We start from the raw sequence: 27,983 nt of genomic DNA on the forward strand, positions 1-27,983 counted from the left end.
TATACACAAACCCTTACTGGTTGTAAAATTCAAATGCATCATCAGTAAGTTATGAAAAACCTTTTTAGTTCCATGGTTGTAAACAGTTAATTGAGAGTCTTTAGCAACATAATCTCATTCTGTAAAGTAACTGTATTTCATACCCTAATGTTATTGTCCTCAAAGTTGGAACTATTTTGCACAATTAAAACACAGTTATGTAGTTTTAAATGGTGGATCCTCCAAGAAGCAAGCCCACAGTGACATTCACTGCATGACAATGATGAGGTGATTGTGTGTACCACGAGAATTTTGAGAAAAAAAATGATCAAATGAGATTTTTATGACCACTTGAAACTACCCTTTGAGATGACTAAACTGTTCATTATGTCGAGGAGTTGGTGGCAGGATTAATTAAGAAAACTGGTGTGATGACAAAATTATAATTGAGATATTGTGCGGAGACCTGAGGCAAAAGTCCATTGTGTGCGGTTAAGCAGCAGAAGTGTGACAGACCAGGTAGAATAGAATGCTAAATGGTTTTTACAGACACTAATTTAATGAACTTATTATTGGATTTGAAACAAATTAGAGCCTTAACATCAGAGTGAAACTTAATTCTCCTAGAGTATTTCTGCAGGATACAGCATGAGGCCAGAAACTGCAAATACTGACACGAGGATGTACTCAGGGATAGGACTGACTTTTTCAAACCACCTGTACAGTGATGTAAGTCGGAAGCTCAGGTGTCACGCCCTACAGCCATTCATTGTGGTGGAATAATCAAAAACAAAGAATTTAAGAATATCTTGTGATGCACTAGAGCTTTTAATATAGTACTAACATCAAAAAGGTTCCATAGACTAATGGTTAACTTATTTGGCTTTTATACTGAAGATTGTTGATTCAAGTTCTGTAGAGAGCCCTATACAGGGTGTCCATAATTAATGTGCCAGCTTCAGAACGCTGTAGAAAGAGACAAATTTTAACAGCCTATTATTGTCACAGGGTGAAACTACACAGAAAAAATAGACCCATAGCTGCATTGCAAGTGGCAGAATATGCACAACAGATTCGTGGCACATGGCTGTTCCTCAGTTTGTCTCTGAGACATCCAACATGAGTGTGTAACCATGAAGTAGCCCTGCAGAGGTTCTGGACGTTAAAGAGTGTGAAAAGAGGTGTTGGTCCGATGTCTGCTAAGAGCCTGGAGAAAATGGTTACAAAATTGGAAAAAGCGCGTTCTTTTGAAGTGAAGTGAAGTGCAGTGTAGGAGAGGGAGAAAAGCAGTTGATCTGATTTCTGTCGAAGATGTGGTCCCAGCATAGCAGAAGGGGTTGAGTGGTGATGTGCAAACATGCAGAGCTCAGTGAATTGCCCGGAAGTTGAACATGCCTGTGAGCATGGTGCATAAAAGCCTAGGAAACATTCTGCATTGCTATCTGTACAAAATCACCCATGTATAGGAGCTGCTTCCTGGTGACATGCTAGCAGAGCAAACAGTTGCTGTGGAGTTTCTGGCTCACATGGAAGTGAACATTGAATGACCATGGAACATTCTCTGTCCTGAGTCCTGCAGATTCTGTTAACTGTTCCATTACTGGTGAGTGCTGCGAGTGTCTTCTGTGCACCATCCATCATTATTCTAACCCTTCAACATGGGTAGGATCAGTTTTAGGCACATTTTGCACAGCTATTGACGCAGCTGCTGCAGAGGCATTTCCGTAGGGTCAGAATTATCAGCTGTCATTTCCCTACGGCCTGGCTGTCCAGATCATCTGATCTTAATCCATGTGACATCTGACTGTGGGGTTATCCAAAGATGTTGTGTTCAGTGTTCCAGTTGCAAATATAGCTGAATTGGAGGCTCACACTGTGCAATGTATTCTAAACGTAATCTGCAAGATGCTCCCATAAGTTGTGAAACTTTGTTTCTCAATTTCAACTTGTGGCACAAAACAGTGGACAGCATATTGAACATTTCTTGTGTCAGTATCACAACAGTTAGAAACAAATGTCATACCAATTGTTCCCATCCTGTGTGGTATAATCCTGCCTTGGTAGATGTGCTTTCTTTACTAACAGTGGCACAACTGCTGACTGGCAGACTTTTGCAGTCATGCATATTAAACAGTACAGATGGTGTAATATGCAACTGAAATCATAGCCATCACACCGCACTTCATCTATCATTTGTAGCCAACCCCATTTACATTAAGACATTTACAGCACCACTTATTAGTAAAATTTTCATTAAATTTTTTTTGCCCCATGATGTTTCCCCCTGCATCAATAATATACTTTTCAAATTTGATGTCATTCTGAACAGTGTTTCTCTTTCTACAGCATTTTGAAACTGGATCTTTAGTTATGTTAACCCTGTTTATATAAAGCAGTGTGTGTGTGTGTGTGTGTGTGTGTGTGTGTGTGTGTGCGCTTTTGCATATATGTATGTATGTATGTATGTATGTATGTTCGAGATGTCCTCCAAGTAGCAGCACTGTGGAGTTTATAACTTCCTAGGTTCAATAGGAGCAGAGATAGGGTTAAATTTTTTTTAAATAGATTTATCTTCATGACATGTGGATGGTGTGAGAAGAGTACTGGCTTGCCTCAGTGCCATGCGACAGGCTGCCCTACACAACCGACATGTTATATGGGAGTAGTATCAACTGCTTTATGAACCTATTTTTCATGGACTACATGTGTAGATGAGAAGGATAAGCAGAGGGATGGAGTGAGGGGGAGGTGGATGGTGAGAGAGGGGGGTTGGATGAGGTGGACAGGGAAAAGTGGGTTCAAGAGGGGATGGTCAAAGAGAGGGGTTGGATTGGAGTGGATGGACAAAAGGAGAGGAGAAGGAAGTGAGTCACGGAGAGAAGGGGGCAGGAGGGAGGGCGGGGAGAGGAGGAGGTCAATGGGGATAGTGGAGAGGAGATGAATAGGGTTAGGTGTGGAGGAGGTGGTGTGGGCCAGGAGATGATGGATAGGGAGAGCGGAGCAGGTGTAAATGAAGAGAGAGATTGGGGCCAGAGGAGATGGGCGAGGAAGTGTAGATGGATGGAGAGGTGAGGAAAGAGGATATGGACCAAGAGAGAGGGGAGGGGGAGATGGACAGAGATGGGGCAGAGATGGAGGGCAGGAGGAGATGCTCAGAGGTGAAGAGGAATAGGTAAGAAGAGGGACAGGAGGGGAAGAGAGAGATGGATAGGGAATGAGGAGGAGATGGGTAGAGGTTAAGGAGAATATTGACAGAGAGATGGGGGAAGTAGGAGATGGTCAGAGAAGAGGGCAGGAGGAAATCAATCAAGAGTGGGGGTACAAGAACATCAGCACAATATCTGTACTGAGCACATATTTGGACAAAACCACATGAAAAGGCTAGTAGGGAAAATAGGATAAAAAGGGGGTATCATAACTTCTAAATCATGTGGATTATTTTCAGTGATCAACAAGTTTGCAAATTAAGGCTATTCAGATCTCTTATACCTGCTGGGGCAAATAAAAGTAGGCATGAGAACAGAGTTCCAGGGTGCAAAGAAACACAGCAGAGGAAAGGAAATACAGTACTAATCTGACTATAGCCAATGTTGAAAGTGACCGTCATTCATCTCTTGGCACTTTTGAGCCCTGGTGAGCAAGTTGCTGAAGGTGGGTTGAAGCTGTACTGCTGTAATTGCTGCAGTCTCATCTAAAATGTCCTGGTGCACTTCTAGAAGACTATGAGGGTTATTGCAATACACCTTAGACATGAGGGCTCCCCACACAAAGCAATTGCACACTAACAGATCAGGTGACTTGGGTGGCCAGCTAGGACTGCGACCATAATGACCTCTGCTAACAAATTTGTCAGGCGTGAAAATTGTATAAATGTGCTCCAAACTTGGGACAGTTGTATGCACACTTGCTCCATCCTGTTGAAAGTAACTGTAGGTCTTTTCCTCGTCCTTTAATGCTGTCACAAATGGCTTCAAAATGTTGACAATGTAACACGCTGAAGTCAGTGTCTGATGAAAGAAGACAGGACCAATAATGCAGCATGCAGACATTGCACAACAAACCCAAACCTACTGATCATGCATTGGTGTTTCATGGAAGTTACGCAGTTTCTCTGCTGCCCAGTACCTGATTCTGTGAGTTAATATAACCACTCAAATGAAACCAGGCTTCATCAGATATAAAGAACAATCCATGTTCAAGCCATTCATTGTTATCTCAGTGAACAACAGCTCAAAAAACTGGATGTGCTGAGAAGCATGTGCTGCTTTTAATGCCTGAACAACAGACACTCGGTAGGGATGCCTGTGCAGGTCCAGGTGGAGTATTCATCTGCATGACCAACAAGGTATGCTGATCTCTTGTGACAGTTATCGAGTTGATTTGATAAGACTCTGAAGCATTTAACTGTGCGGGCACGTTTCGGAATATGTTTTGACTTGGTCAAAATAGACCTTGTCTGAAATCAATTTTGGACTAAGCATTGCATAGCATCTTTGCTGGCATTTTGACACTGGTAAACCTCTCAGCAAACAACTGACCCCATTGTTTTCATGACTTTGTTGTCACTTAACTTTCCATAACAAAAACCCAGTTCTCCACTGTGAGTATTGTCATCCTCTTTGCACTGCTCCACTTACTCTGACACAGCCTGCACCATGCTGTGAACTGGAGTGAATCAATGGCATACACAATGTGGATGTCACTGGGTGTGGTTGTACGCATACATTCACATCCAGTCATATCCACTCTTCTGGGACACTTTTATTTGTCCTACCTGTCCTTTCAATGAGATACTAGTCCAGTTTCAGCTTAAAATAAACCATTGCAGCAAAAAACCAGTTAGGTGGAAAAGATCGATTTTGGCCCACCATTTGGTAAAACAGGGTACCCATTTGAATGAATGAAACACTTGAAAATGAAAAAAAGTGTTTATTCTGCTGCAAAAAATATGAAAACATATATGTCACATCATCTTTGTTTTTAGATACATATAAATCCTTAAATATACTACCAAGGGATACAATAATTTTTTTTGTTCCAAAACTCACGTTTAACAAAGATCTTCAACAATTTTAAATATATCATGTATATAGGCAAGATTTTCTCAGTAATTGTTCTTAATAAAAAATCAAGAACACACCTCATTAAGAATAGAAATCACCCACAAAGTAATTGTCTTCTTCCTCAGCACTGGAACATTGTTAATGAAGCATACACTGGTAAGTAGACACATCAAGTTGCAGGCAGGTACAGTTAAAAGACACTCACATATAGCTTTTGACCATAGCCTTTGTCAATAAAGCAACACACACACAGGCGCATCTCATGCACACATGAGAGCAAACTCTAGCATCTCGAGCTGGAATGGCCATTGCAAAATATGATGCTTTGTTTGGGTCTTCTTTGCCCGATGAAGATGAAGAATTCTCTCTCTCTCTCTCTCTCTCTCTCTCTCTCTCTCTCTCTCTGTCTCTGTCTCTACACATAAAAAGTTTTCATTTTCAGTTTTGCTTTCCCTCTTTGTCTTCCCTGACTTGTTCTTCAACTTCCAAATCATGTTTATATGCAAAGGTCAATCTTACTGCTTTTCCATTTATCCTATTGGTGATTTCTTTGCACTCTCTACCAAGTTAACCTCCGGAGATGTCTTTACAAGCTTTTTCCAACACTGTTTTGCCCCACCCAGTACATCAAAAGTTTGCCACACAGTGCAAGATTGAACAAAACATGCCATTGGAAAGTTAGCATTCATATCATGTGCATCATACGAACATTGAAATACCCTGAAAAACATACTTAATCAAAATAGTTACATAACTATGTTACATCGAAGAAAATTTCAGCAAAATCTTTAAAAATGTCTAGAAGGGAAAGCAAGAGGCAGCTCCTAAGATGGTTATTTACGAGTCTCAGAATGATGATTGCTAGTAGTTCTGAAAGGGAAGAACCTCAGACACGGCCAGCCAATTCAGTTCATTTTTGACAGGTCACTTATGTATGAGCAAAGGTAAGGACTGTAAGATATTTTGACTCACTATCTCTCAAGTGAAGTTGTAAAATGTCTAGAGAGGTAAAGCAAAAGAAAGACTAAATATAGAAAGACTCAAAGAGGTAGTAAAGGCCTCAGATTGGAAAACAGATTTATGGAAAAATGGGAAAGAGGTCGTGTTGTTGAAAGTGTTAATGACAATTGGATAAAAATGAGGGAAGGACTCATGGACTCTGCCAAAGAAGTACTGGGAATTAGAGTATCTCAAAGGACCAGGAAATAATGGATAACAGAAAACATATTGAAAAAGATGGAACAGCGGAGAAAGTGGAAAAATATAGAAACTCGAGAAGGGAAAAAGAGGTACAGGAAACTGAATAATGAATTAAGAAGAGAAACTGAAGAAGCAAAGGAAAAATGGATGAAACAAAAATGCAATTAAATAGAGAAAATGGAGAAAGAGGGAAAGTATGAAACGATGTGTAGACTGGTTGGTGTGAGAGATTTTGAATGTAAAAGAAAGAGGAATAACATGGAAATAGAAAGAGCGGATGGTACTCTAGCAGAAGAACCACAGGAGGTTTTGAGCAGATGTCTGTATAAGTGGCATGAAATACAAAGTGAAATTAAGGTTGAAGAGGAGCAATATGTGCCAGAAGATGGAAAGGGATTCACCATCTTGGAAGCAGAAGTAGAAAAGGATATAAAGGAGATGAAGAATAGGAATGCATGTGAAACTGATGATTTGCCAGCAGAACTGTTGAAGAGCCTGGGAAACAAGGCAAGAAGAGAAATAGTCTACCCCTGTAATGAGATACATGACAAAGGGGAATGGCCTGAGGACTTCCTTGCAACAGTTATGATACCAATACAGAAAAAGAGAAACACTAAAAAATGTGAAGAGCATATGACCATCAGTCTAATTTTGCACACAGCAAAAGTATTGCCAAGAGTGTTGAATAGAAGGCTATATGGCAAGCTGGATAGAGGGATTGTAAAGGAGCAGTTCAGATTTAGAAGAGGAAAAGGAACAAAAGATTCTATTGGCCTGTTAAGAACTATAGGGGAAATATATATGGAAAAAGGTACAGAAATCTTTGTTGTTCTTATAGATTTAGAAAGTTCAGTGGAACAAGCTGATGGAAATTTTGAAGAGGAAAGGAGTAGATCGGAAAAAGACAACTAATACAGAATCTATATTTACACCAGAAAGTAAGGATAAGGATTGGAAATGAAATGTCAGAAGGAAGCAGCATTGGATGAGGTATTAGACAAGGATGTTGCCTTTCCCCACTGTTGTTTAAAGCATACTTTGAAGAGATTATTGTGAAAGGCTTAGATGGGAAAAGAGGAATTGAGATTTACTGAAGACATGGTATTAGTGGCAGAAAGTAAGCAGACAATGAATAAAATGCTGAAAGATCTGAATGAAGCTTGCGTGGAGTATGGGATGCAAATAAACGCAGCAAAAACAAAGAGTATGGTCATCAGTACAAGATGCAGACCGTCCAATATTAAAGTAGGACAATCTACCATTAGCCAAGTAAGCGCATTTAAATGTCTAGGAAGCGCAATAACTGAATACTTGATATTTCACCAGAAGGCGAAAACTCGACTTGGCCGTAGTGGAGGAGGAGAGTGTTATGTGACAAACTAGATATAGGTCTAAGGAAAAGGCTTAGCAAATGTTTTGAATGGAGTATGGCACCATATGGGGCAGAAACATGGCTGCTGAGATGAGGATGAAAAAAGATAAGAAGCATTTGAGATGTGGATGTGGAGAAGAGTGGAGAGAATAAGCTGGGTGGATAGAGAGAGTAATGAAAGAGTATTGGAAAGGATTGGTGAGAGAAGATGTCTGCTGGAGGTTATAAGAGAAAGGAAAAAGAACTGGTTGGAACATTAATTGAGAAGGGAGTGCTTGCTAGCAGATGCTTTGGAAGGACTGGTTTGTGGGAGAAGACTGAGAGGAAGAAGGAGATACAAGATAATAAATGACATAAAGGGAAGAGGAAACTACACGGACCTGAAGAGGATGGCAGATCAGACAACTTGGAGAGCTACCATGTGCAAACCTGCCTTTTGGCAGAACACTAGTGAATGAATGAACCCCCCAAGTTTTGAGAAAACTGCCCTTAAAGTTCATGACACTAAATTGACTCAAAATTATCAATATCAGAGGGAGTTGTAAACAGCATTTTTCATCATCAAAAACACACTTCAGTGAAAATGGCACTAGCCGAGTGACCAAGGCACTTGGTTCATGAGCAGAGATTCCATGTTTGATTCTTACATGGATGCTGCTATTCTTCCTTATCTTCCCCCCCCCCCCTCCCCCCATAAGTAACTTTCTTCATTTCAGAATTGGTTTGAATTAGAGGGTTCATAAAGTAAATATATATCAACAGGGAATATAACAATAAATAATATTAACCACTTTGATTGCTGAATAATTACAATTTCTATCCTAATCGTTCTGCAAACACTTTATGCTCATTGTTACGTATCCTCACAGTTCTTCAAACAACTAGGTGGATGGTATTTATCATACAAACATTAGAAGCAAATATATTCCTTGCACCAGGCACATCAAATGAATACAATTGCTGAGCAACTATGACATTTCTTCCCAATATTCTGTGGAAAACAGACTTGGTTAATATTCAAAAATACTTCTTTGACTGGATTTAATTCTGATACATACCATGCATACAATAACATTGCCCGAAAAATCATTTTTGAAAGTTGATGAATACCTATGCTATGGACTGTTATTGCGTACAGTTGTGTAATTTCCACTTGGTTTCTGAAAGCCAATGGCAATTTAGAAACCATGAAATAAAATTTTTAACTTGGTGATAAAAATAAACATCACAGGATTGGCACATAGCTGTCCAAGTTGGTTGACCCTTGCCGTCTGTAAACATAGTATCATACATAATAGTAATAGTCCACACCACTTATCTAATATGAGACAAAAGCTGTTATCAGCATTCCATAGCTTTAAAACGTTCATGAGATATGTTCTGAAAATTGAATAAGTCGATATCCCAGATTTGGAGCAGGTAATGTCAACATTTTTAAAGAATTGGTTAAATGAGTGACTTGTTGTATAACTCGAGGACCGAACTTATCACTAGTTTCTTTTAAACACAAGAGAACACAGACAATAGTTTGGCAGACGTGGTAATGGAGTATTGTGTCATGTATGAATGTGTGGTTTTATGTATACTTCTGACTGCAATAAGTGTTCATTTTTCTCCCTTATGCAGCAACATCTGTCGGACATTTGTCTGATAGTCGAACACTGACTGGACGATGTCGATCATATAATCAAGATAGTTGTGGCCTGAAAAGTGCTGCCGGTTTCAGTGGATTTCTGATATTTTCTACCTTCGTGTTCAAATTCCTGGCGGGGTCAGGGATTTTCACGTGCCTCGAGATAACTGGGTGTTTGTGTTGTCCTCATCATTTCATCATCATGAAAGTGACGAGATTGGGCTGAGCAAAGGTTCGGAATTTGTACGGGCACTGATAACCACATAGTTGAGCACCCCACAAACCCATCATCATCATCATCATCATCATCATCACCACCACCACCACCACCACCACCTCCTCCTCCTCCTCCTCCTCCTCCTCCTCCTCCTCCTTCATGTTCAAGACATATTTTGTGATGTGCCTTTGACAAATTTTATATCTGATTTGAAATTCTTTGCTCAAGATAAAGATGCAGCAGATAACAAAAGCCTTGTTAGTCATAAACTGAGACACTGCACTTGCAGACCACTGCTGAACGATTATCATTGTAACGGCAAACAGATTCGACAGATTGATTGAATGTACTTTCATGTACATACTGGTATTTATCATATCTTGTCCCTGCTTTAATGATGTCTTTTTGCCAAAGTGTCAAGTCCTTCTTCCTTTTAAGGGCCATTGTTGCTCTTTTCTTTTGCAAAGCTTGCAGATTTCAAATTGGATGTTCCTTGGCCAAAGTAATCACTTTTACTTCAACTGCAAAGGGTATTGTTCCATAATTTGACCCTTTCATTTCAGGCTAATAATTCTCATCCAGAACTGATGAAGCAAGGCCTGACTGTGACATGAATGTTCCTGAATTATGATAAATGATTACAGTCTAACAAGTTTCGACATATTCCATTTCAACACTTTCAGCTTCATGATACAATTCTTCACCTATGAATATCAGTGTATTATTTTGCAAAAAGCGTTGTATTCTAGGAATACAACAACAGTTTACTGCAAGTATCCCTTATGCTTGTGACAGACTAACCATGGAAAACAACTCTTTTCTGGTGGAAACCTTCACTCTTCGAAAATTAACTACTCACACTCAACGACAAATGGGAAACATGGGCAACATGCGTGGGTCTTTGTACTTGCACACACTCTGGTCTGTGCCTAGGTATAAACGTAACGTCCCATGATCAGCTGCTGTGGGTTCCTCATGAATAATTCACAGCAGTTCTTTTTGGACCTGTTTCCATACAACAAGGCTTAAAAGATTATTCTTCACTATTTAGGAACTGAACATGGCATCTCTGCTCGTAAACTAGGTGTGTTGGTCACTTGGCTAGCACCACTTTTGCTCACATATGTTCACCTCCATGCGTTTGTAAATGAGAATAATAAAAGTCCCTTTTCGTGTTGCCTTCTTGAAATATGCGATTTTGGACAACATATGTGATGATGAAAATTGCTCTGTTTGCATTTATCTATCGATCCAGTTAATTTTAGATTGATTTAGTGTTACGAATTTTTATTACAGTTTTCTCAAAATATCGTAGTGAGCCAAAATATCTTATAGTCCTGTAGTCCATACTTTTTCTTTATGCACAAGTGTCTCATCAAAAATGAATTGAATTGGTTGGCCATCTCTGAGGTCCTGCCCTTGTGGGAGTTACGTGACCTATGGCAGTATTACTCATAAAATCCGAAGTTACCTAGTTTGACCCAATACCCGGTTTTACCATACAAAAAATACACACCACACACGTGGGTGACGCGGTGGGGAAGAGGCTAGAGAGAGAGAGAGAGAGAGAGAGAGAGAGAGAGAGATCCTGTGAATTTAATCATTTTCATTTACATGTCATAATATTTAAAAGTTTAAGAATACTGATGTATCATTCAAAAAATGAAAGACAAAATAAACTATTTATATTGGCTGTGCACTGGTATCAAAAATTTATTTTTTGTACAAGATGTACATTTGTTTTGGGTGATAATGTTCAAACAAACATTTAAAAAGTAAATTCTTTTCGCATAAGGGACAAAATAAAGCAGATGAAGATTTAAACAAAAGAAGGTTTCATAAATAAAACTAAATTCAAGCAAAATGAGTATTAAATTAGTAGTTCCAGTTAACATGAACAAAAATATAAAATGATTGAAAGGAAGTAAGTACATAAAAATAATAAAAATCACAAAGGAGAAAGATTCCAAATGAAAAAAAAGGGTTTAAGTGGAAGATAAAATGCAAGTAACTAAAAATTTAATATGACAGTTGAAATGATGTGGAAAAGGATTGGAAACGAAAACCAGTTAATTGAAATAAAAATAATTATCGCAGTTATGTCGATAAAGATGTAAAAAACTAGATGCACCCAATTGATTTTGAACTTTCAACCTTACCAGCCAAATATCTCAGCTACTAGGCTATGGTGACATTTTGAAATAAGTGTTATGTTTAAGGCTCTAGCAGATCACAAGATAGTCTGAAATTCTTTTCATGAGTTACTAACAGTCTAATCTAAACCATTATGTAGCTTGTTTCAAAAAGGCAATTCTGGCCCTAGGGACTTCTCCTTGCGTGAGTGCGTCCACCCTTCTAGAACAATGGTGCAAACAGTTAAGGGATTCATCTAGTGTTTCAAAAAATGTTAATGGATGTGTAGGCAGCTATGCATTGTTGGTACTCAAGAATCATAGAACATTTGAAGTGCTGGTAGAAACAGAAAATGTTTCATTGTGAAGCTGTGTTGACATTATTGAGGGTTAAGGAGCCTCTGACTTCGATAGTGGCACACAGACAATTGTTGTTTGATTATGTATGTGCTCAAATGGTAGGAGAGAGACATTTTTCGCATGAGAAAAGGGGGGGGGGGGCAGAATATAGTTAAAATTCACTGAATTACAGAACATGTTTCAGTGAGCAAACAGTAGTTACCAAGAGTGGCCTGAGTCTCTTGTGCTTGCATATCATTAATTAAGTCTGCAGCTATTAAATTTGCTCAGCGAACTGCCTTGTGCAGTATTATGGCGATTCAAAAAATTTGGTAGTTATTTTATGAGAATGGAATTAACATATTGTATCTACAGGAAACAAGGAATGTTAGTCTCATGAAGTTTGCAGGAGACTTTATGTAAAATCTAAAAAGTAGGAGAGAGTTATTGCAAAATTGAAGCTGGTTTTGAGTTATGCCTGGATAACTGAGTTGGTAATTATGCAGATTGCTTGCAGACGAGTCCATAAAGTTACAGAAGACCTTTACTAGAATGTTGGCATAAATCCCAATAATCTGTGCAGTGTTACTGAATGTTTCATTGACAAATTGTCACCTAGACAACAAAGAACAAATTACACTTATTTCTTTTATTGCAGATCAGACACGACAGGGAGTTGCTTCTATAAATGGTGGACAGCCACAACTGCGAGGTATTTTGAAACCACAGACAATTACTTTAGAGCAACGGGAAGATATGGAACCAGAAGAAGAGGATCAGTCACAGAAAATGACTGCAAACAAGGTATATATCCTACACATTGTAAAAATCTTGTACTATTTTGAAAGTACTGTAGCTGTTATAGAAGGACGACTGTGTTTGTGGACAAACATTAAAGTTGACATTGATGCCCTAAGGTTGGATATTGTTTGGGTATTGTAGGATGGTCGCAGTAGACTGTGTGAACTGCTTATGGCAGCACCATCTCGGTGAATTAGGAGTATGTAACTGAAGCACTTTACATTTACAGGATGTAATAAATTAGTAGTTGCAGTTAACATGAACAAAAATATAAAACGATGTCGTGGGACATCACCTCACGTTCCTTAACCACTAGACTTGCTTTTCGTAGCTCAAGGACAGTGCAGTGTACCAAAAACAACTATAGCACGTGAAATATAAGTTGTTACGTAGAGGGGTTTTTTAAATGTTGTTTTGGATTAGGTTGTGCTGATGTTTTAAGGAAACAGGCACTTGGGTTGCAGATGAGATTCTGTATGAGAAGTATCCAAAGACTACTAAAGAAGTAAAAAGACATAAATATTAAAATGTTAAATATTATTTGATTGTTAACAAAAATTAGCACAAAACAGCACTGCAAAGAATAAATGCACTGTGTAACAATATATATTTCATGTGTTGCAGAATAAAAAGAAAAACACTGATGACAGCGAGATACTGCGAAAGAGCAGACTTAAGCAAAGTTTTTGCTTGGTTTTAGTGTCATTTTCTGAATCTACCCTGTTTGTGAGGTTTTTGGTTTTTTATGTTGTGCTTCCATTTGATTTCCTCCATATTATTCTTGTTTAAATGTGTATTTCTGTGCATTCTTTTTCTCACTTAAAAATGCTAAGACAAGCCAAGATAATTATAGCAGCCAAACTGTCAGCTTATTTTCCAACACTTCATTCAGTTTTCCAGTATAGAGAGAACTGGAGATATGCTCTCAACTATTTCAAACCTTGCATGAACATAGAATCACTAGTGTATGACATACAGCAGAGGAATTAAATGATTGCGTTGATTGCTGTGCACCCTTTAGCTACCTTAATGTATCTGTTAATTGTGTTATAGGATCAGTGATTATAGTTAAGATGACATCAGGATTTTCATTCATGTTTTTGGTTGGACATATAATCTCTTCCATTTTATCTGCCTTGTTGTGTAATTACAACTGCACAGCATAAGTATACAGTAGTAACACTTTTTCATTCAGAACAAGGGTGCCCGTACCCTGGGGGCAAGGGGCTCCATCCCTCACTCCACCTAGCTCTTGGGAAAGGAAAAAAAATATATCATAGTCAGGCATCCGTATTATGCAGGTCTTGGAACTGAAACTTTTTATGGCTGCTTACAAATCCCTATTCATTAGCCAAAACCTTAGAAATACTGCATACTCCCAGGTTTACAGGAGTAGCCCCCCTCCCACTTTGCAAACTTTTGTATAGGTGCCCTTGACTCAGAATTATTGTGGATGATTTATTTTGTAAAAATTTGATGTTTGTGATTTAGTGTTACTGTCAAAAAATACTTCACCTCAAATTTAAGTAGATATCAATGTGAATAAATTTACGTTTCAAAAATTTTCAGAACTTACCACTGTCATTTGCATAACTATTTTCTAATAAATTAGCATTTGTGATTTAGTTTCTGTTGAATGTTTTATAACTAACTTACTGCATTACAACTAGTTTTCGCTTTAAAGATGAGGGTATATTATCTATATTTATCATAAGTTAACAGTATTTGTGAATTTGTTAGCAACTATAATGTGAAAAAGTTAAGATGCCAGTAACTTTTACCACAGGTTATTCTTTTTCCTTAATAGAAATCTTGTTTTGGAGGCAAATGCAAAAGCAAAAGCCAAAGCGTAAAGGGTCTATTGTGTGGCCTGTTAAAACATATGATGCATATCTTCTGAGCAGTCATTTCAGTGGCTGGCAGAGAAGATTAAGAATACGAGCTGAAGCTCACACTTTACAGCAGTGTCTACAGATCTGCTCATGGCCACCTAGTTCTGAGTCGAGTGGAAGGACTGAACCAGAGACTTCAATTTTCTATGACTTGAGCTAGGCTGCAACTTCCTGGACGTGGGCCATATTATTGAGAACTATAGGGTCACACTAAATGGGTCACGTTTGCAGTACTCATCAGAGGCTGCTACCCAGGTAGTGGACCATGTGTGGGCATCACACCAGTTTATATATATTCTGCAACTCTCCATCTAGTCCAGATAGTGACAGCTCTAGGAGACTCAAAAGTGTTAGTGTAAGACCCAAAGGAATGCCACCATAGGTGAGAGTATTAAAATCGTAGTACTTAACTGTCAAAGCTTTCCCAACAAAGTGCCAGAGCTTGAAGTGCTCCTGAAAAGCAATGAAGCTCACTTAATAGTAATGGTTAAAACCTGAAGTTGATGGAAGTGAGATTATTTGAAAAGTTTCAATGTCTGTTGAAAGGACAGGTTGATGGGAAATGGAGTGATGTATTTGTTGCAGTAGACAAGAAACTCAAATAACCAAGATAGAAATTGAAGTTGCATGTGAGATTATTTGAGCAGGACTCAGCGTCAACAGTAGGCATGAAATTGTAATTGGACCCCTCTGTGGGTACCAGACTCACCTCTCGATGTAACTTCAGAGAAAAACCTCAGTCTGCTTGTGCGTAAATTCCCGAATCATACTGTAATTATCGGTAGAGAGCTTAATTGTCCAACAATCAACTGAAAAAAATAAAGGTTTGTTAGTGCTGGGTGTAACAAGACATCCTGTGAAATGTTACTAAATGCCTTCTCTGAAAATTACTTAGAACAGGTAGTTAGCAACCCTGCTCATGATGCAAAAATGATATATCTAATGGCGACAAATAAACCTGACCTCTTTGAGGATGTCTGGATCAAATCTGGTATCAGTGACCATTAGGCATTTACAGCAATAATGGATACCAAAGTGTGCAAAAGTACAAAGGGCATCTAAAATAAGTAAAGAGCTTTGTATGTTCAGCAGACAAGACAAAGTAGTAGTAGTAGTAGTAGTAGTAGTAGTAGTAGTAGTAGTAGTGTCACATCTCAGAGAAGAACTTGAAACTTGGCACAGGACAGGAGCATGGATCAACTGTAAAAGAATAGTTGGTCATGCACTGGATAGATATAAACCCTGTAGAACAGTCTATAATAGAAGGGATCCTCCATTGTATAGTGTAATTGTAAAGAAACTTCTAAAGAAATGTAGACTAGTGTGTAATAGGTGTAAAACAAAGCATTAGGCTATAGATAGACGCTGAATGAAACACATTTGGCAGCCAAGAGAGCAATGCAGAAAGCCTTCAATGACTACAGTCAGAGAATATTGTCAAATGATCTTTCACAAAACCCAAAGAGATTCTGTTTGTATGTAAAGGCTGTTAGTGGCAGCAATGTTAACATCCAGTCACTTGTGGATGGGACAGGAACTGAAATTGAGGGTAACAAAGCAAAAGCAGAAATGCTTAACCCCACTTTCAAATATTCCTTTACAAAGGGAAACCCAAGAGAGTTGCCCAATTTAATCCTCATACTACTGAAAAGCTGAGTGAAATTAGTTACTTAGTTTGTTCATTTCATGTTCCATGGATCATTTGCATGATAAATCTTAATGATGCAGAATGTGTCATTTTACATCGACATTGCAAAATTAATTTGATAATATGACTACATGCTTTTTTAATATATATATGTATTTCCTACCTACACCTTTTGCACATTACAATAACAGAAATTTTTCTTTAGAATAGGAGTTGTCAAGAAGAAATTTCCCTGGGCAGTGAACTCACTGATGGCATGGCCAAACTTGCTACCAGCAAACCGACTCTTGAGATTGGTATACCAGAAACAGACATCCAATTGGTATTATGCCGTCAAGTTTTAGATGCCTGGAATATGGACTGGCTCACACTGACTTTTCCAGGCAAATTGCAGGTGATAAAGGAGAGTACGAATCTGCAGAGTCCTCAGTGCAGACCTCTCGCAAGGACTCTACCATCCTGTGCAAGTTCCGCGTTGACCATACCTGGCTGACACGCAGTCATCTTTTCTGTTGTAAGGACCCACCCCACTGTCGTTGTGGCCCCCATTTGACAGTGGTCCTCATTTTGCTGGACTGTCCCAACACGGCTACCCTGAAGCAGACTCATAATCTCCCTGACTTGCTACCCCTAGTATTAAAATTTATTCATGAAATGGTGTTGTCCCACTCTGTTTAGGAGAGGGTCACTTAACCTTTTCAGCCCATTGAGGGTTTGGCAGAACACTGTTACCACCTCTGCACAGACTGAGCTGCAGCTATCCTGGGTTTGGTAGTCCTGCCCAGTCCTCACCCTACCTGCTTTTTTACTCTTCTTCTGTCCCTCTTCTGTGATCTGTTAGTCTTGTGCATCTTTTGTCTCTCTGTGCTTCTCTCGCCCTGTACATGTTGCTAGCCTTTCCAAGGGAATCTTTGCAGCAGAGTACCTCTGGTAACTGGCAGGTGCCTGGGGATGTATGTACCCTCATTGCTCTCTGCTTTCAGGGGCTTCTGGCTGCTCCCTGGATGGGGCAACTTGCATGCCTTTGTTTTCTCTGTCTCCTTTTCTTCTTTTTGTCCTGTACCTGAGCTTTGTTGATGCCCATAGACCTGGGATTCTCTTCCTCTGGATTGTGCGCGGAAGGCTATCTATACAGAGTGATTCTTAATGACATTTAAAAAACCCCGAAGTGATGTAGAGAACTTTGACATAAGTAATTTGATATAAAACACTTGGGGTCGCAAATGTCGGGAAATACCCCAAAACTAAATTTTGAACATGTGAGTGCCACCAGATGATGTACCTCGCCACACATGCAGGTGTTGGGCTTGTTAATCCTACTCTTACTGATAGAGGTCACTGCCACATATAGTTTTGCTGTTATTCTGTTTTTGTAATTGTAAACTGAATCATTGTAGTATTGGATTACCAATACCACAAGCACTACCATATACTGAAGAACGAATACAGAGTACTCAAGTGGATCAATGTGAAACACTGCCCCTCTTTCAGCGGGGGTAGGATCGACAAGCTCAATTCCTACACCTGCGAATAGATATGTCATCTGGTGACATCACATGTTCAATATTTGTCATTCACTTTTGGGGTATTTCCTGACATTTGCAACCCCATGTGCCTTATATCAAACTACTTGTCTCGACTTCATCTACATCACTTTAGGGTTTTTTAAACATTAATAATAATCTGCCTGTATAGGAACAAATCTTTAGTATTCTTTTGGAAATACTGTCAAAACCAGATGAGCCTTTAATTTTGAGAGAAAACATAGTGTCCCTGGTTTCAGGAGGAGAAGCTGGTGATCCATTCTTATGATTGAATTCTATGATAGTTGCTTTTTAACAGAGTATTATGATTTTTCTCTTGGACTGTATGTCCCTATACTTGTGCTGTATTTGAAAAATGATTATTAAATATATTTGGTACCAGTGACTAATCATTTATGCCCCCCCCCCCCCCCTCAATTCAGTTCAATAGTCATATTATCCTGTTCTGTTGCTAGTTGTCCTCTCCCTCAATTCACTAAATTCCAGTCTGTTCTAGGAATAACTGATTCCTGACATGATGTGCATCTTCAATGATATTTTAATAACTTCTTAGTAATTTTGAATAGTGTTCGTAATGTGCAACTACTACAGGGTCTCTACTTGTTCTTGCCAACAGATACAGTTCCCTTTTCTTTTCACAAGCTACTTCAGTTCCTCTATTGTTCCATGGTTTTGTTACATGGTTGTTCAATGTCCTTGCAGAGTATCTATTTTGAAATAATGATATAAATTGGTCATCAAATAGAATAATTTTTTGGTTAGCATTTGGTTCAGTGAGTTACAGCAGGAATCGTTAACTCGTATAAATAATAAATACCTGGGTACAGTAGGGATGTGAAATAGGAGGAGCACATAGACTCAGACTTGGGTAAATTCAGTTTATTCATGGAATACTGGGGAAATGCAGTCAGTTAAAAAAAGGGGGCATACAAATCACTCATCTGACTCTTCCTAGAATATTACTCAAGTTTGCGGGATCTGGACCAAATGAACTAACTGGGTATATTGGACGTATACAGAGAAGAACATCAAAGATGGTCACAGTTTTATTTGATCCATGGGAAAGTATCACAGAGATGCTGAAGAAAATGAACTGGCAGATTCTTGAAGATGGATGTAAACCTTACTGAGAAAGAATACTTACAAAGTATCAAGAACCAGCTTCAAATGATGGCTCTAGGAATATACTGAAATTCTCTACATATCACTCTTGTGGGGATAGTGAGGACAAGAATTGATAAATTACAACATGCACGGAGGCATTTAGTCAATCATTCTTCCCACACTCCATATATGAATGGAACGTAAAAAACCCCAATAACTGGGCTGTACCATCTGCCATGCACTTCGCAGTAATTTGCAGATTATAGATGTAGAATAGATGTAGATGTAGAATATAACTGTGTTGTTCATCATTCATACTGATCATCAAACACCTTTGTAGGAAACCACACCTGAAGTAGTGTTTGTCTTGTAAAGACCTCCTTGTGTGGAAGATAACAATTTCTCAAAGCATTCCTGTAAATGTGGGTGTATTCATTCATTCATTCATTCCATAACCAAAGAATAGCTTAAAAGTTTCAGTGACAGTAGAAACAATACTGTAGTGTAGCTCTCAACATGTGCTGCATACATTGTGTGTGACTGTTTCTGAATGAAAATGGTGTATACAGGGTGTTACAAAAAGGTACGGCCAAACTTTCAGGAAACATTCCTCACACACAAAGAAAGAAAATATGTTATGTGGACATGTGTCCGGAAACACTTACTTTCCATGTTAGAGTTCATTTTATTACTTCTCTTCAAATCACATTAATCATGGAATGGAAACACACAGCAACAGGACGTACAAACGTGACTTCAAACACTTTGTTACAGGAAATATTCAATATGTCCTCTGTTAGCGAGGATACATGTATCCACCCTCCGTCGCATGGAATCCCTGATGCACTAATGCAGCCCTGGAGAATGGCATATTGTATCACAGCCGTCCACAATACGAGCACGAAGAGTCCCTACATTTTGTACCGGCATTTCGTAGACAAGAGCTTTCAAATGCCCCCATAAATGAAAGTCAAGAGGGTTGATGTCAGGAGAGTGTGGAGGCCATGGAATTGGTCCGCCTCTACCAATCCATCAGTCACCGAATCTGTTGTTGAGAAGCATACGAACACTTCGACTGAAATGTGCAGGAACTCCATCGTGCATGAACCACGTGTTGTGTCGTACTTGTGAAGGCAAATGTTCTAGCAGCACAAGTAGAGTATCCCATATGAAATCATGCTAACGTGCTCCATTGAGCGTAGGTGGAAGAACATGGGGCCCAATCAAGACATCACCAACAATGCCTGCCCAAATGTTCACAGAAAATCTGTATTGATGACATGATTGCACAATTGCGTGCGGATTCTCGTCAGCCCACACATGTTGATTGTGAAAATTTACAGTTTGATCATGTTGGAATGAAGCCTCATTCGTAAAGAGAACATTTGCACTGACACATGTCCACATAACATCTTTTCTTTATTTGTGTGTGAGGAATGTTTCCTGAAAGTTTGGCTGTACCTTTTTGTAACACCCTGTATGCATCTCTAGGCAGCTGTCGTATTTGCAACAATGACATAGCATCCGTGTGGATGTTGGCATTTATTGCATGGACAGACTAGTAACGGGATGTTCATATCTGTTTGAAGAGTCTATTTGAGCATGTTGAAGAAATAGTTTATTGAATGTCTGGATCAGTAATAGTTTCATGTTACATAAAAAAATAACCTCTTCGTTTTTTTGTCATAATTGTGTGACTGTATTAGACAAGGAGAATTTGTGGTATGACATGCATAATGAGCCAAGTTTGCATAAAATGGAAAATCTCCACAGGAATTAGAAGGTAAAATGTTAACAATAACTGAGCCAGTATCAAAAATGTATTCCACTTTTCAGGCTAGTGGATATTTATTTTACCATGGCATTTGCCATCTATTGCTGCTATTACTGTGTATGTGACATATGTCTTTGTTGATAAAATTTACTTGAATTTTCCATCGTTGCAAGTGGTTAAATATCTATGAGCTTTGGAACTGCTGCTTCTCAGGTACCATCAAGTAGTGATTGCTGCTCTTCTTACATAGCCATGATGTCTTTGGTGCCCAGTCCTGCACCATATAAGATAATGTTTTTGTTGAGCACCTGCTTCGACCTTCTGGTGGCTGGGTTCCAAGCTGTGCTTAGCCACAAGCCATCATCTTTATTGTGTGTGACCATATATTATTTATCTTGATTGCTTCTTTTATGACTCTATCCGGCAAATCATTTAATGGCATAGGACCACATGAAGTTTGTAGTGGAGGTAGAGATAGATAGCACCTTGCTGTTTCTTTGCATCATTGTTTGCTGAAAATCAAATGTGTGTCACAGCCCCGGTATTTAAAGGAGACCAACCTATACATTCCAGTATCTGCATGTTACCTGCTACAATCATCCAACACTGAAATTGCATTGAGCGGAAGCTGTTTCAGATGCTGAAATCTTGCCACAAGAACTCAGGCATTTACAAAAAAGATCAATAAAAACAGCTGAAACAAGTGACAAATTTTGCAAATTTTACAATCATTTCACTAAATGCATTTAAGCAGAAGGCCCCCGAGGAGGAAATGATTAAACTTGTGTTTTTTGCCATTCTGTGGCTCAGAGATTGGAAAGATTAACGCCACCTAAAGAGGCATTAAATTGATTCAGTCTTCAAGCTTCATACAAAATGTTTCTGTTTTCTCCAGTAATCTTACTTGCAGGTTTCATGTGTTAATCCCTCTGTGCAAATGTCACCAATAGATATACTGTCAAAAGTACACCCATACATCGTTTGTGCATGTCTTAAGTTTTTTGCTGTCTGTCAGATATACTGTCAAAAGTACACCCATACATCGTTTGTGCATGTCTTCAGTTTTTTGCTGTCTGTCTGTTCATTCCAAGAATGAAAATGCCAGTTCTGAAAAAAAGAGTTATACTTCTTCCAGTTATGTACAACAGAGATAGTATTTCTGTCTTCAACAGCTGAAGAAAAATATGTTACCTTCATGTAGAATGCAGAAATGAATTTTGCATGATGTATGTCCAATGAAAATATAACCAGCAACATATTGCAACTTACAAATAGAAATAAAAGTAAAATTTTGATCTACTACAGCTCATACTGCCACTGTCTATATTTTTGGTGTTTCCCTGGTATGAACTACTAGCATGGTGGTGTAATGAACTTACTTGGACAGTCAGTGCCATCTGTTGCAATTTTCTTTGTTTGGATACTGTTTTTTCTGCATTTGATTCAGCAGCTCAATATCATACTTCATTGTATTCAATCTTTATCTTCACCTTTTCCACATCTGATTAATTCCGCTTTTCATTTGCACAAAGTGAGGTTATAATAAAGCATTTTGTGGCCTTTACAGTGAATGCAGCTCCTCAACAGCTTTTTAAAATTTTGTGAAACTAAAAAAATATATAGCTGTTGATATATCCAAAACAAAATGCCGGAAACAATTTTTCGTTGGAATCAACGAAAGTAAGGATAAATGCATCATGTCATGTTGTCATAAAATTAATTCGTGTATACTTTTAGCTAGGATATTGTACAAAGTAGAGTGAATACTTCAGGCTGGGTCTGGGTGTTAAGTTTGTGATGCTTCACATTAACTTTATTGCAAAATATAGCGTCTACATATTCTAAATTTATTTTGGGGGAAAATGTAAATCTCGATGATGTAAGTTTTGGTCATGGTGGACTACGTCCAGTATGTCCTTCATCTGCCTTATACTAACAGATTTCTTTTTTCTCTTTGTACCTGCAGCTTCTGGAATCTGTAGCCAGATCTCATACTTCAGATTTGGGAGTGGTTTGTGATGCTGTCCATTATTTGAGTAATGATTCCACAAAATCTGAAGATGGCGATTATATTTGTTGGAGCACTGATAATTTTTGCAGTGATGATGAGCAGCAAGAGGAACTCAGCAGGGCTCCCACTAGTGACACCTGCAAAACAGTACGTTTTGGACCTGTTTGTATCAAGGAATTTGAGAAAGATACATTGTCATCATCAGGGAAAATAGCAACTAATTCTAGACCACCCATCTTCAGAAGATTGGGTGCCAGGAGGAAAGGAATATAACAGATTACTGTATTTGCAGCTCACAATATCCATTTAACATATCTTAATGGTGTGCCATCTTTAAGAAACCAATTTAGTATTCTCTTGTACGTTATGTTGTAAATATAGTATATTGCAAGATGATTGATGTACAGTGGATGTATTATTTACAGCAGAACTTTTTTCTAATAAAAATTAATATATATTATCATCAGTTTATAACCAAAAAAATATATTATCTACCCTGCGGTTTTGTGAATTTTTGTACCAGTTTATCTGATGGTTGCTGTCCCATGTCCCCTCTCCTCCCCCCCCTCCCCGGCCCCCTGTCCTCCCTCCCTCCCTCCCTCCCTCCCTCCCTCCCTCCCTCCCTCACCCTCTGCAACAAACACATCTCCACATTTTCTTCTGTAGGATCTCAAACTTTCATTTTGTATTGAAATGTTTGTTACATTTATAATAAATGAAGACTTTCTGAATATTAAATTAAGAATGTTAAAACGTGCTGAAGCACAGATAATATGACAGTTTTTACAGAGTTATCTAGTGACAAAGATTGTATACAAACTACACTATATATGTGCTTATAAGAGGTCTTATTATTCATTTCTGTGTACTTCCCTTGGAATGTTAATTAAAGCAATTTTTGTGTAACTATTAGATTCTGTATCCAAAAAAATAAAGTTTGGTGTTGTCAAGAAAGAAATTGGGTGAGCCACGTGTAGTTGACTTGGAGGCACTACTGTGAGAGGTGACCTCAAGCACACCATCCACTCCCCCACCCCTTCCCCGAAAGGGTCAACTTTTAAGGGAATATGTGAAAAATCAAATTGTGCAGCTTGAGATGTTTGGTAAGGATTCAACTTGTGGCGTATTCCATACTAAGATTTAAGGTGTGTTGAATTAATGAGTGAGGAGGTATATACTGCAACTGAAAATTAATATTTTCAAATCAATCTTCTGTCGTGGAGAGTTAACAAGCCAGGGAAATATGGTGGTAAATGCCCTAATAAGCTAAGCAGTGGCAATGATATCACAACTGAGAGCCTTGACAGTGAAATAAATTAATAGTTATCTTTGATGGAAAGCTGATCTTGTTGCTTGTGATGAGTGACATTCTTTTATTTTTGAATGTAGGTTTTGTTGCTGACTACACCAGATTTCAATGTACAAACAGCTTTCTTATTTTGTTCCTTAAACTCATAAGGAAAAATTGTTTTCTTCAGAAAGTCAAGGATAAGAAATTTTCAGTTCAGGAATTGTGTTGTGGTTCAGGGTGTTTCTAAGAGTATCTTGAATGCTTATTGTCAGTGACTTTGGCATCTGTTACAATTTTAAAAATTTGTCAAGAATGTTACACTGTGTAGCCTTTATTCTCAAAATTTTGTAATAATTGGTATTATGTTTGTTGTATTTTGGATAAGTATTGTAAAAAAGGTCTTTATATTCCAGATTGTGTACAAAGAGTATTACTGCTACTGCTGGCACAGTTGTAAGACAATTTTATTTGCAATTGTTAAATGGTTACCTGGGTTTTCCATCTGAAGCATTACCAGATCTAATTATTTATGTTTGTGTATTGCTTTACATTTTAAAAGCATGTCACGAGGTAGTGTTGACTGAAGATCTCAGTGTTTCTTTAGTTACTATTCTTATTAGTCGTAACCTGTGTTTGCAAATCATAACATATGTTTTTGTATGTTATACTAAAATTAAATTCAAAAATTCTTTTCAATTGTAGGACATAATAAATGTCTAATAAGTTAACCAAAAAGTGAAAATTGATTTTATGTTTTACCTTATTTTGTCTCAGAGAGTCAAAATTCAAATGTTTGCAAAACAGAGATCATTTCACTAAGCTGTATTCTGGAGGAAACAAAAACAAAACTGTATGGCAATGTTTGTAAAAGATATTCCTTGTCTTTGGCACCTCCCACTAACTATATTGTTGTCTTCAGTAGTTGGCTGTGATGAGTAGGTGAATACAAAGAAGAATGGTGTGTTTGTGATGACAATAGAGGTGCTGGTGTTGTTGATTACAATATAATAATCACTAATAGTTAATTAACAATATATTTTCAGGTTCATCATGCTTCTCAGTGATATGTACCGTGTTAGGAAAGAATCAGTATGAGAGGATGGAATAAACTTAAAATTGCGTTTTTCTACAAACAGCCACTCACTCTCATGTGTAACTGGAAACTTTAGAGAATCACTCAGCTCACTGATATTTATGTCCCTATTATAGTGTGATAATTGGAGAATATTTTAATTGTCCCACAATCAGTTAGGATAATTACAGTTTTTGAAATAGTGAACGTGAGAATACATCTACAAAGCAGTATTAAAAGCTTTCTTTGAAAACTATGTTGGGCAGATAATTTGGAATCCCACTCGTGCTGGAAATATATTTAATGGCAACAACTAGACCTGACCTCTGTGAAGACATCCACATTGAAACTAGCATCAGTGACAGTGAGGAGGTTTTAGTAAATATGGCAACTAAAACAAGTAGGAAGATTTACATGTTCAACACCTCAGAGAGGAACTTTCAGCATGCATCTCTGGGCAGGAACATGTAGAGAAACTGTGGCTCAGGTTTAGAAGCACTGGATCAGTATGTGCCTTGTAGAACAGTTCATGATGGGAGGAACCCTCCTTGGTATAATGCCTCTGTAAGTGAACTTATAAGCAAAGCAATGACAACTGCTCAATAGGTGCAAAACAAAGTGTAGGGCTGTAGATATAAAAGTAGTAAATAAATTGTGTTATGCTGTCAAAAAGACATTACATAAATGTAAGACTTCTCACCAGTGAAAAGAAATTCTGGCTGTGTGTCAAGGATTTCAGTGATACCAAAGGACACAGGAACCAAAATTATGGCTAGCAAAGTAAAAGCAGAATTGCTGAACTTTGTTTTTCGATGTCCCAGGGAAGTGTGTTGGGACACTTGCTGTTCAGTGATCTGGCAGACAGTATTAAAAGTAATATCAGACTTTTTGCAGGTGATGCAGTTCTCAAGAACAAAGTGGAGTCTGAAAGTAGCTGCACATATATCCAATCTTGATAAGATGAAAATGGTGCAAATGTAGACAACTCTAGTAAAATTGTGCACATCACCAACTGTGAAAAGTAGTATCCTCTCATGACACTGTCAGTGATTCCTCATTGGAATCAATCAACTCATGAGAATACTTAGGTGTAGCAGTTTGTAGGGATATGAAATGGAATGATCAGATAGGCTTACTTGTAAGAAAATCAGGTGGTAGAGTTTGGTTAATTGTTAGTTTACTGGGAAAATACTATCAATGGTTGCATACAAGACACTGATGCATCCCATCCTAGAATATTGCTCAAGTGTGTGGAATGCGAGGGACCAATATCAATTAGGATTAATAGGATACTGAATCTATTCGTAAAAGAACTTTCAGTCTACTTTGATGTCTGTGTCGACCACTATACCTCAACGATATTGTGATTTCTTAGCTCTACCCCCTCTGTTTGGTACATTTGACCACAGACTTTCCATTGCCGTATTTTGTATAGTCTCTCTTTCTTGCAACAAGCTACTTTATTTTAGCTATGTATGTTAGTTGTTGCTTCTCTGATGTAACATTGATGCCACAATTTACAGATTTACTTTGAAAACTTCTGCTAAGGTGAAGAGAAATTGCCTCAAAATGTGACAAATTAGAATGGACATCCAATACTTCATCCAACTGATTGACATTGTGTAGGTCATTTGTAAAATGGTCAGTTGTGAATCCATTAATTGCTGCTGTTTTTATTATAGGCCATTGAGTCTGGGTAGTCATGTCATCTATTGTGATTAACCAGCATATAATTTAGCAGTTCATTTACAATTAAGTTAATGTTAACGAAAATGATAACATTTCTAAGTACAAAAATGTTACCTCTTCGTGCGCTGCTACTTTGTAAAATTCTGTAGGGAAAGTTCACAATTGATACCAAAGTGGTAAGTAATATTTGTGAGTTATATACGTCTACTTTGACATCAACATTTACATCCATACTTTGCAAACCACTGTAAAGTGTATGGTTATTCCCAAAATACCGCAGTTCGCATTACATTTGTGTACAGAGTGCAGAAAGAATAAGTGCTTAAATGCCTCTGTATCTGCTGCAGTTAGTCTAATCTTATCTTTCCAGTATCTAGAAGAATGATAAATGTATTCCTAGATTCTTAATTTAGATGTGATTCTGGGCACCACGGAAGTAGGCTTTCACAGGCTGGTTAGTATGGTGTTACATACCACTCCAGAGGAGGGATGTGTATTCTTACATATTCTTACTCACAAATGAAAACCATAAACCAAAGTTATGATAAAGAACAGCACAAATATACAAATTTGTTGCATGTGGATAACTACACTGAGGAACAGCATGTCCTCAAAATGGCATGATGTTCACAGTAACTTCGCAAGAGGGGCTGCCTGTGAGGACAGAAATACACATTGAAGACCCAGGGAAACTGGTACACCTGCCTAATATCAACCAAGGCCCCTGCGAGCATGCAGAAATGCTACAGCGTGGTGTGGCATGGACTCTACTAATGTCTGAAGTAGTGCTGGAGGGTATTGACACCATGAATCCTTCAGGGCTGTCAATAAACCCATAAGAGTATGAGAGGGTGGAGATCTCGTCTGAACAGCACGTTGCAAGGTATCCCCGATTTGCTCAATTATGTTCATGTCTGGGGAGTTTGGTGGCCATTGGAAATGTTTTAACTCAAAAGTGTATTCTGGAGCCATTCTGTAGCAATTCTGGACATGTAGGGTGTCACATTGTCCTGTTGGAATTGCCCAAGTCAGCCAGAACGCACAATGGACATAAATGGACACAGGTAATCAGACAGGATGATTATGTACGTTTTCTCCATATCCGTACACATCCGTCTGCTTAATACAATTTGAAATGAGACTCGAATGACCAGACAACATGTTTCCAGTCATCAACAATTCAATGTTGGTGTTGACGGGGCCAGGTGAGATATAAAGCTTT

At 38.3% G+C, this 27,983-nt stretch overlaps 1 protein-coding gene across 4 annotated transcripts in view; it reads left to right on the plus strand.

The window, feature by feature from the left end:
* The window catches only part of LOC126338486 (uncharacterized), a 179,534-nt gene extending 154,806 nt beyond the window's left edge, over positions 1-24,728 (plus strand). For all 4 annotated transcript variants that reach the window (XM_050001557.1, XM_050001559.1, XM_050001558.1 and 1 more), the window contains 2 exons: positions 12,594-12,739; positions 22,665-24,728. In XM_050001557.1, the coding sequence (XP_049857514.1) occupies positions 12,594-12,739; positions 22,665-22,982 (464 nt within the window). In that variant the 3' untranslated portion in view covers positions 22,983-24,728. The remainder of the gene's footprint in view (positions 1-12,593; positions 12,740-22,664) is intronic.
* Positions 24,729-27,983: the final 3,255 nt, after the last annotated feature.

This window comes from Schistocerca gregaria, chromosome 1 (genome assembly GCF_023897955.1).
Source record: "Schistocerca gregaria isolate iqSchGreg1 chromosome 1, iqSchGreg1.2, whole genome shotgun sequence".
Taxonomy (NCBI): Eukaryota; Metazoa; Arthropoda; class Insecta; order Orthoptera; family Acrididae; genus Schistocerca; species Schistocerca gregaria.